The sequence below is a fragment of the Branchiostoma floridae genome, chromosome 4 (genome assembly GCF_000003815.2).
Source record: "Branchiostoma floridae strain S238N-H82 chromosome 4, Bfl_VNyyK, whole genome shotgun sequence".
Taxonomy (NCBI): domain Eukaryota; kingdom Metazoa; phylum Chordata; class Leptocardii; order Amphioxiformes; family Branchiostomatidae; genus Branchiostoma; species Branchiostoma floridae.
In genome coordinates this window covers 9,621,678-9,630,647 of record NC_049982.1, presented here as the reverse complement: position 1 = coordinate 9,630,647, position 8,970 = coordinate 9,621,678, and the positions used below count along the sequence as shown (strand labels likewise).

General features: G+C 39.6%; 1 protein-coding gene across 3 annotated transcripts in view; it reads left to right on the top strand.

Moving 5' to 3' along the window:
- Window positions 1–7,714, top strand: part of LOC118414423 (condensin-2 complex subunit H2-like) — a 21,368-nt gene extending 13,654 nt beyond the window's left edge. For all 3 annotated transcript variants that reach the window (XM_035818451.1, XM_035818452.1, XM_035818453.1), the window contains exons 10-19: window positions 1,900–2,078; window positions 2,295–2,376; window positions 3,915–4,022; window positions 4,187–4,240; window positions 4,548–4,609; window positions 4,774–4,822; window positions 5,247–5,428; window positions 5,823–5,921; window positions 6,220–6,369; window positions 6,559–7,714. In XM_035818451.1, the coding sequence (XP_035674344.1) occupies window positions 1,900–2,078; window positions 2,295–2,376; window positions 3,915–4,022; window positions 4,187–4,240; window positions 4,548–4,609; window positions 4,774–4,822; window positions 5,247–5,428; window positions 5,823–5,921; window positions 6,220–6,369; window positions 6,559–6,717 (1,124 nt within the window). In that variant the 3' untranslated portion in view covers window positions 6,718–7,714. The remainder of the gene's footprint in view (window positions 1–1,899; window positions 2,079–2,294; window positions 2,377–3,914; window positions 4,023–4,186; window positions 4,241–4,547; window positions 4,610–4,773; window positions 4,823–5,246; window positions 5,429–5,822; window positions 5,922–6,219; window positions 6,370–6,558) is intronic.
- The last annotated feature ends 1,256 nt before the right edge of the window (window positions 7,715–8,970 follow it).

The following is an 8,970-nucleotide window of genomic DNA, read 5'->3' as shown; positions in this document are numbered from 1 at the left end:
CAAGACTTGTCAGTTTGAAATACACCTTCATCAAGTTAATTGTATTACCAGGTGGACAATTTGGTGAACAAGGTCAAGCCATAAGTTTCCCTACCAACATTGAAACTACTTGCCAACTGTTACCACATAGCCAAGATACAGCTGGGCTAGTAATAGTACACCCTTGTCAGACAAATGAAAGTAAAACACAAAGAACAGACCCACAACACATTGTACGATTTTCCAAAATGCATGAAGCTCTTACATGGCTGGTAACGCATAATCATCTATATTCACATGTGAACATAGCTACCTTTGAAAACTGGGTAAAAAAGTCAAGTGAATTCAATCCAATGATCACAGACGCCAATGAACCAGACTTCTCAAGTGCACCTTCTACTGTCCAAGAACTCTCAGCTTTTCCCTGTAACTACATTAATCCAAATGTCCAGTTACAATCTCTGTTGCAGAATGTAACAGACAATGTCCCAGTGATATCACTACCACGTGAAACATCACCACCACAAAGCATATTTAAAGAGACTGATCTTGAGGAACACTGTTTTCCACAGTTATACCCATATGGTAAAAATGGCTTCAAACAGACGCGTGATGTACAACTAACAGACTTACAGTACTTCCAATCACGTTTGCTCAATATCAATGATTGCTGGAGAAAAAACATCCCATGGCTCTTCTTTGCCTTGAACTCGTATGAAATCAAGAAATTGTACAGTCAGATATCCATTGTATGTAGAATGCAAAAGCAGAGTAATGTTAGATCACAATCCATAGCACAGCCACTAACAGCAGGCGATCTGCATCATGAAATTGATCAACATGTTGAAAGCACATCATACACTTTTATGAAGAATATACGTGGAACAGCAGCTTACTTCAAGGACCAACTGCTAAACTTGCTAGCAAAAATAAACACTATTGGACCACCAACATGGTTTGTCACTGTGTCTGCTAATGATTTAAACTGGCCAGAATTGTTCATGACCCTGAATCCTGACCTGACCTATGAAGAAGCTAAAGCATTACCACAACAAGACAAATGGAACCTAATGAGATCAGACCCTGTCATGTGTGCGATACACTTTAATAGACGCACTGATGCACTTCTACGCTTCATACTGAAGAGTCCACAACATCCCATTGGTAGAATCAAAGATCACTAGATTCGTGTGGAATTCCAATTAAGAGGTTCTCCACAGTGAAATTTCTGTCACGAAGAAAGAACGACAATGCACATCCGGGACCTCTTCCCGCCTTTGGCTGTGGTCTCGCACCGGAGTTTCTTTTACGATTTTTATATCCGGCACACAGCGCACACAAGGGATACAATTCCGCCCACAAAAGTACGCCGGAAAATCCAATTATACCAGTGAACAAAGGTTTCCAGCCAACTTCCCATAGATTTTAGATATAAACTTCTAGTTTAATAATGATGCACATTTTACTGGAACACAACATGAAATTTTGAGGTAGTCCTTCCAAATGCGCCCCGGCCAGCTTTTTTTAAAAGCTTTCTTGTTTCCAGTGTTTTAAGATGGCAGTTGAGTTAAAACAATTAATGGCAAGGTTTGGCAGTAGAGAGGTTGATACAAAGCTGTAATATGTACAATACCTGGCTGGTTTAGAAAAAACAATAGCAACGTGCCAAAACTATTTGAATCGTTTTCTCAGTATGCCCCCCACACCCTGGGGGATGATCCAGTAGACACGTCGGTGTTGCGTCTTAGTTTTTCCCAATTTACTTTTACTTTGTAGGGTCATAGCAAGATCAGTTAATTTTCGCAACACTCCGCTCCCAGGTGGACGGCCTCTCCATTGAGGTCTAGCGGACGCTTGGAAAAGTTTTCACGAGTTTCCCGCGTTTGACAGATTTGTTAACTTTTTTAATCGTTTTCTCAGTATGCAGTGATGATGGAGGTGCAGACCCCCTACCCCTTGGGGATGATCCAGTAGACATGGGGGATGATCCAGTAGACATGGCTGGGGGAGATGTAGAGTGGGACAACCCCGGGAGGAACGCTGCAAGTGAGCCCAGGAACCTGCGGCCAAGAGTACAAGTTGTGGAACCGAAAGAAAAGGTAAAACTTTTGAATGTGAACACTGTATTTTATGTATTTTAATGCTTTTTGATGCAACACGCACGATTATAATGGCACTGAAAGTTTTGCTGAAAGTTTAATGTTGCAATAACTCTAACTTGAACAATGTTTTCATGTTACAACTGAAATTCAGATTGTATAGTTTTTACAGTATGACTGTATTGAATAAAACTTGCATTATCCTGGACATGACAGGTACAGAAGGACCCCTGGAAGATGTTAGATCCACATGAAGAACAACCAAACACAAAAGTCAAGTCGCTGCCTTTCAAAAAAGGTTAGAAAGAGTAGCATTACATCTCATCAGGTTTGCTATGATATATTGAAAAAATGATTTAAAAAAATGTTCTTTATGATATACTGTAAGTCTCTTTATTTCCGGGGTGTTTTTAGATTCGCGGTATTCGCGGAGACCTTCGTACCGCGAATCTACTTCTCCGCGGATGTGTTTGGTGCAAATGTGCCCCCCTCCCCAAATTCACGGCCGACCTCGAGATACTAGTAAGATAAAAGCAAGGAGTGATGCAAAAACAACACACATGCGATCATGTAAACGATATCAAAATTTTATTCAAAGTATACATATGTACACAAGTAATGCCTGGCTTCAATAATTTAGTTACTTCTTACAAAGAACAGTAAAGGAAAACAAAATCGGCCGCATACTGCGTGCCGAAAAAAAATAATACGAGGCCACGCGCAGCATAATTTCTCGTAACATCGGATCACTTTGAAGTTCTATTCTAGCGTTCTCTTCCATAACTTCGGTTTATACTCCATCATATTCATACTGAAATATACTTAGTAGCTGCCGTTGACCACTGTTTGATTCACAGAATTCGAAAATGCAAAGCTACAAAGTTGTCTGAAACCTCGATCGCCATAATCCTTTGTTCTTGACGAGCTTGGCTTGGAATCAAGACGCCGAGAAAAAGACAAAAAAATCATGCCTACAGTTTCTATAAAATGTTCACTCTGTGCTCCAGTTGTCAACCAACCTGTATTTGACCTTTTTATTCCTGAATCCATGTTTGCACTTCCATAGAAAGGCTCTTTTAAACAACCGAAAACCGACGCTTCTACAAGCTTGTTGTGACTAGCTTGGGATTTCCCAAGCAGCATGGGCGAACACTTTTTTAAAAGAAGATACAAACACCTTTACTTGTCAAATGAATAAAGTATAAAATCACACACTCCTTAAATATATGTCCTTTATAATCATACAACATATGTGATAAATAGTTGTGCATTCTTTTATGGTTAAATTAGAGCACAATTGCACTGCTGGAAGCATTTTCACCCATACTATAATCGACTGTCCCGATGACCCTACATGACCTCCAAGGCGCCATCTTGCCAATCTGTGCCGCCGTCAGAACTAAACACAAACTTGCCAATTTCTCCTTGATTTCTCGCTAATTAACATTGTCTCAACATTTTCGAGATTTTCCTGACCATGCAAAAGTGAAATACTATCGAAAATGATTAATATTGCCTTACGGACTGTCGGTAAATTCGCCGAAAAAATATAGTTCAACCCACGTGTTATTACGCGTAAACTTGCGCTAGCGCTAAGTACTCGGTCGCGAACTCTTTTTCCCACACATCGTCCACCGCGAATCTGAAGACAGCGCGGATTGGTCATTTGACCGAAACCGCGGATTTTAGGCGCCGCGGATCTAAAGAGACTTACAGTACATATGTATTTGAGGAAGGGAAACTGTAATGCACTTGTATAAACGATCACTTCTTTCCCAATCTATCATTGCCCACATTGCATATCATGTCGTGCTCATGTTCTCCTTTCCTGGACAGGTGTACCATTCCAAGTGCTGCCTGGACTGTCTGGTAACACCAAGAAGAGGAAACTGAAGGCAGCCAGCACCCAACTGGAACCACTTCCCGATCTCATCTCTAAGACAGGTAAAGACCGTGCACATGCATACGCACAGTTTTATTTCTGTACTTGATCATAGAGCAGTTGAAAAATTCCTGTAAGTAACTAATATGAAGCAACAGACAGACTGAGTTGTTCTAGAAAATGCTTTTCTCATTGTGTCCATGTCACCATCACCATTATTTTGCAGTTTGGGGAGACAAGAGGCTTCCTACCAACCCAACAAAGAGACCAACATTTGCTGGTATGTACAAGAGTTGCTTGGTAATCATTTCTAACCTTCAGCCTGCTAAGGTAGCTGTTTGGAACCAAATCTGTATTAGTGCTGGAAGCAGCAGGGACAGGTTCTTTGGTGATATGGCCACATTACCAGATGCAAAATTTCCCTGCTGTTACAAAGGGTATGTATGTATGACGGGCATTCTGTCAGGTAGTTATACAACCACACTGCTGGCTCCATGTATCCAAATTGTAGTTACTACATTATTTATTAGTACATAGTAGTACAAATGGAGGGACAAACATACTGACATACTTCTATGTGATTCCAGCACTGGAGCACATGTACTGGGATGCCATGAGAAAACGTCGGGAACTCCAAAAACAGCTAAAGGTAAAATAACTCCCATATTTTATTCTTATTTACAATATCAGTTCTATTTTATGGAGGTTTGAAGTAAAAATTATGAACATAATGTATCAGCAGCATATTGTAAAAATTTGTAAATCAGTTTTATTCCATTTTTTAATGAATAATGTATTTATTTTGGTGTTCAGACAGAAAATGTTCCAGAATACTTGGAGGAAGAAGAGGATGAACAAGAAGGTTTGTCCCACCATTGTTCATGTTGTTTGTCATGGTTGGCGAAAGGCTGAAATAGAGTTAGTGGTAAAAAGCTAATATAACTGTCAAATGTCCACAAATTTTTGGTCTAAAAAAGTAAAAGATGTTGAGTTCTAGACAACCACCGCTACATAACTTATACATACATACTTCTTTCATTGAAAAGTGGCACTTTCTTGCTTATCTTTACCTTAAAATGAAATTCCTTCCATTTTCTCTTCCCCAATATAATTTTATCAGAATGTGTCAAATCAAAAGTACTTGTGTATAAGTCACAATTTTGAAAACGTGTTTTGTTTGGAATAAAAATACTATTTAAGTATTACCTTAGAGCTATTTACCAGAAGCTCATACATGTATTACTGTGGTTGATACCAAGAATTTTACATCACTCTGTACTCCCCAGGGTTCCCTGTCCTTGATCATAATGATGATGATGATGATGACGGTGATGCTGGAGACTTTGGTGGAGACATGATGGAGGCAGTTGGCATGGAGATGGCCCCACCCATGCCCACCGGTCTGGAGGAGGAACCCCCAAAAGATAGCATGGTGCACACATACGAGGACATGGTCAGACAATATGTGGTGAGTCTTAGGCTTTGGACAAAGTTTGTTCTGAGATCAAACAGTACTCTTGTAGCTGAGTGTATTTGGAAGCATTAAAAATTCAACAAGCATACTTCTTCTAGTAAAATTTACAATGAATTTTACAAGTTGGGTACAATTGCATAGCATATGATGAGCCTCATTTGTGATGTTAACCGAGATCTTAAACATTCTTTCCCACAATTGCTTGCAAGTCCCAAAAGGAGTGATGTTATAGATCCTGTATCGTCTGGATGTTTCAATGCTGATGCTTAGTCAGGGGAGAACACATCCGATGTTAACTTTACCCACATTGACCATAGTAGTAACATTATGTGCAGAACTATTTCAGGCTGTATGTTAACCCCCTTCCTGTTGTTGCTATGCTATCCAGGATGGGTTTCTGGAGAGTGCACAGTACATCCAGGAGACTCAGCTGTCCAGACGGATCAGGGAGTGGGAGGAGAAGATCCTGCCTCACCTGGAGCAAGAGGTGGGTTTGCCTGATTTCTCTGCCAAATTCATTACAGACTGACTTTTGAGTTTCTATTTGTAATAGAATACATTGACTAGCCCTGTGTATGGTCAAATGGTACAAATGTATGTATCATTGGTGCTCTTCTCATTGCTTTGAGTACTACATAACAAATTATGACAAGCCACAAACTGTCTCTTATAAAGCATCATCTTCCTGCTATGGGTTCATCCATATACCAAAGTTTATATTGGTTAGAGTCTAAATCAACAGTGTTATAAGAGGCCTTAACGTTCCTATGTTTGTGTTTACCCAGGAGAAGCACGGTCCCTTTGACATCCACAGTTGTGCTGACCAGTTACTGGAGAGTTTCCACACTGTCGGGGAAGTCCGCCCGCTGCACGAGGTGTGCCGTGGTCAGGCAGCCTGGGGGGTCTGCAGGACGTTCGCTTCCTCTCTTCAGCTGGTGAGCTAGCTTTACTATACAAGTGGTCTAACTTTATCTTAAATGAGTTTACCTTGATATCCAGCAGTAGAAAGCTTGATCACACAAAAAATCCAAATGCAGAAATGTTGAGGTAACTTTTTTGAGAACTGTTAGCAGGCTAGCTGAGCTGTTTTAATGACTTGATTCCTACTTTATCTGTTGATGTAGGCAAACAACATGAACTTGGAGATTGGCCAGACGGGGGTCGCTGACAGCGCAGTGAACACCATGACCCTGACCTTGCTGTCCAAGGAGCGGGCACAGGAGCGCTTCCAGGACTACCAGGCGCCGTCTCTTACACAGAAAACCAAAAAGGGACACAAATAACCAGGCACAAGTGTGCACAAGGCACAAAAATTCATATTTGTAACTGTCCTCATGTGATATTCATATTTGTAACTGTCCTCATCCCTCTTGGTGTAAACAGATTTTTTAACTTGTACTGTCTCCTCACAAAAGGGTAATGGTGGATCTACGGACAACACATATAATGTATGAGGCATCTAGTCCTCAACCTACCTCATATACACTGTAAACAGTAAAGAAGAATTGTTGCTGTTCCAACAGCTAGAAGAGGGTTAAGAGTGCCACAGAAAGTGGCCAGCCCATTCAGACTTATCAAGGAGTATCCAGATTGTTTCCTTGTGTTGTAGTGTGCTTGAACTCTCTTCAACTCTCATTGAAAGGCTTCTTTCCCCTCCATCTACAGTCTTTGAGGCAACCTCTAAGTAGTCCCTTCTTACATTTTGTTGTATTCTTCTTTGGTTTAAATTGAATCGTAAATGCTGTATATATATTACTAGTATGTTAATCTGTCTAGTCTTTTCTTAGCCTGGGTACCAGTCCGCTGTGCTATAGTGCTCATCACTTTGGCCCTGTCGCCTAACACAGCACGCGGGCCTAGATTATCTATCACAGGATAGATATTACTGGTAGACACTGGGTGCCAGTTAGGGCTGGGTGCCAATATAGATAGGGTGCCAACTCTATAGGAGCTTGTGACCTTCCCTGTTGAAAGGGCTATACCCAGTAGTTATGCACAAAAGGGCTATAGTTTAGCGCAATGGAACTAGTATCCAGGCCAGTCTTTTCTGTATTATAAGCCTTCCATAAAAGACCGAAAATTTGGCAACTGTAGTGTATTAGGCAGTGAATAGTTACATAGTAGTACATGTCTTGACAAAATAGTAAATATCTGAAATACCTTTTTACACCAACAGCCTGCTCAAATCCCATCTACAATGCAGTGTGTTTGTTATGTACCAGTAGATATACTCAATGTAAGTGGGTTGAACAAATATTTAAAAGCTTTCCTTTCACAATATTTCTCCTTTTGTGTCTCACTTTATGAAATGTTACTGAAAAGTTCAGCTGTCTTATTTTTGTCATGAACTTGAATTTTTAAGAATCCAACGATCTCGTAATTTTCTTGTAAGGCCACACCAATTTAATTTCTTGGTTCACGGATTCGCTCGCTCCTATTTTTTGGAAAAAAAAATAAAAATTACCTCTCAGCAAATTTTCACCATTAAGGAAACCATTCACCAACTTTCTGGTGAAGCAAATTGGCCTTTATATTATAAGCTCCTTAAAGTGTGGGTACAGGTGCTGTTACTGTACTGTAATAATAGTGTTTTTGTACTTTTTTCAAGCTGAAAACTTTTTTTCTTTATGTTTTGGATTAGCCGTTACCTTTACCCCAACCATTATACAATTTTCATTTTTATTTCGCTCCATATTTTTTATGAAAAAATCCGTGAACCAAGAAATTAAATTGGTGTGGCCTAATGTACATACTGTATATGTATCCTTCAATTTTCTAATTTTGACTATTATATCAAGATTATATTTTTCCGGAGAATTTGTCTTTTGCTGTGGCAAGCTGATATAACTTTCACACTAACAAACAATCCATATACATGTACTAGATTCCTTGGTCTGGACCACAATTTTCTATTGAATAAAACAATTACAGTCAAACCTGTATTAGGGGCCACCTCTGTCCATAGTGGCCACTTTTTGTCGGTTCCTTGTATTTTATCTACAAGTTGCCACCTCTATACAGAGGCCACCTGTCTATAGTGACCAAATTTGCCCGGTCCCTTGAGTGGTCGCTATAGACAGGTTTGACTGTATCATCATTCGGATCACAAACAGTCTCATCACAATCAATGCCTTCATCGTTGTACATATTGTCACATGGTCATAAGCTTCTGCTGTGGGGTTAAAAAAGAACAATAAAAAAAGTACTAGAGAAATTATAAAACACACTGAAAAAGTATCTAGTCATTCCTCAAGTATATCTCAATGCTTTCTCTGCAACATAACATAATTTTGGATATGGTCAGATGTTTCATCAGTGACATTGACTAAGATCTGATCAGCAGGTTTATAACTGAAAATTATGAATTCATATTGAAATGAGTTGAAAACAAATTTTAGATAGTCCTATAGGAAATTAAAAAAAAACTAGAAGTCAAGACAAGGTTGAGTAATGTCTTTGCCTAACATATTGTAATTTACTATAATTACAAATAAGGTGGGCAAAATGTTTTGGGTGCAGAAATAACAATACAAGAC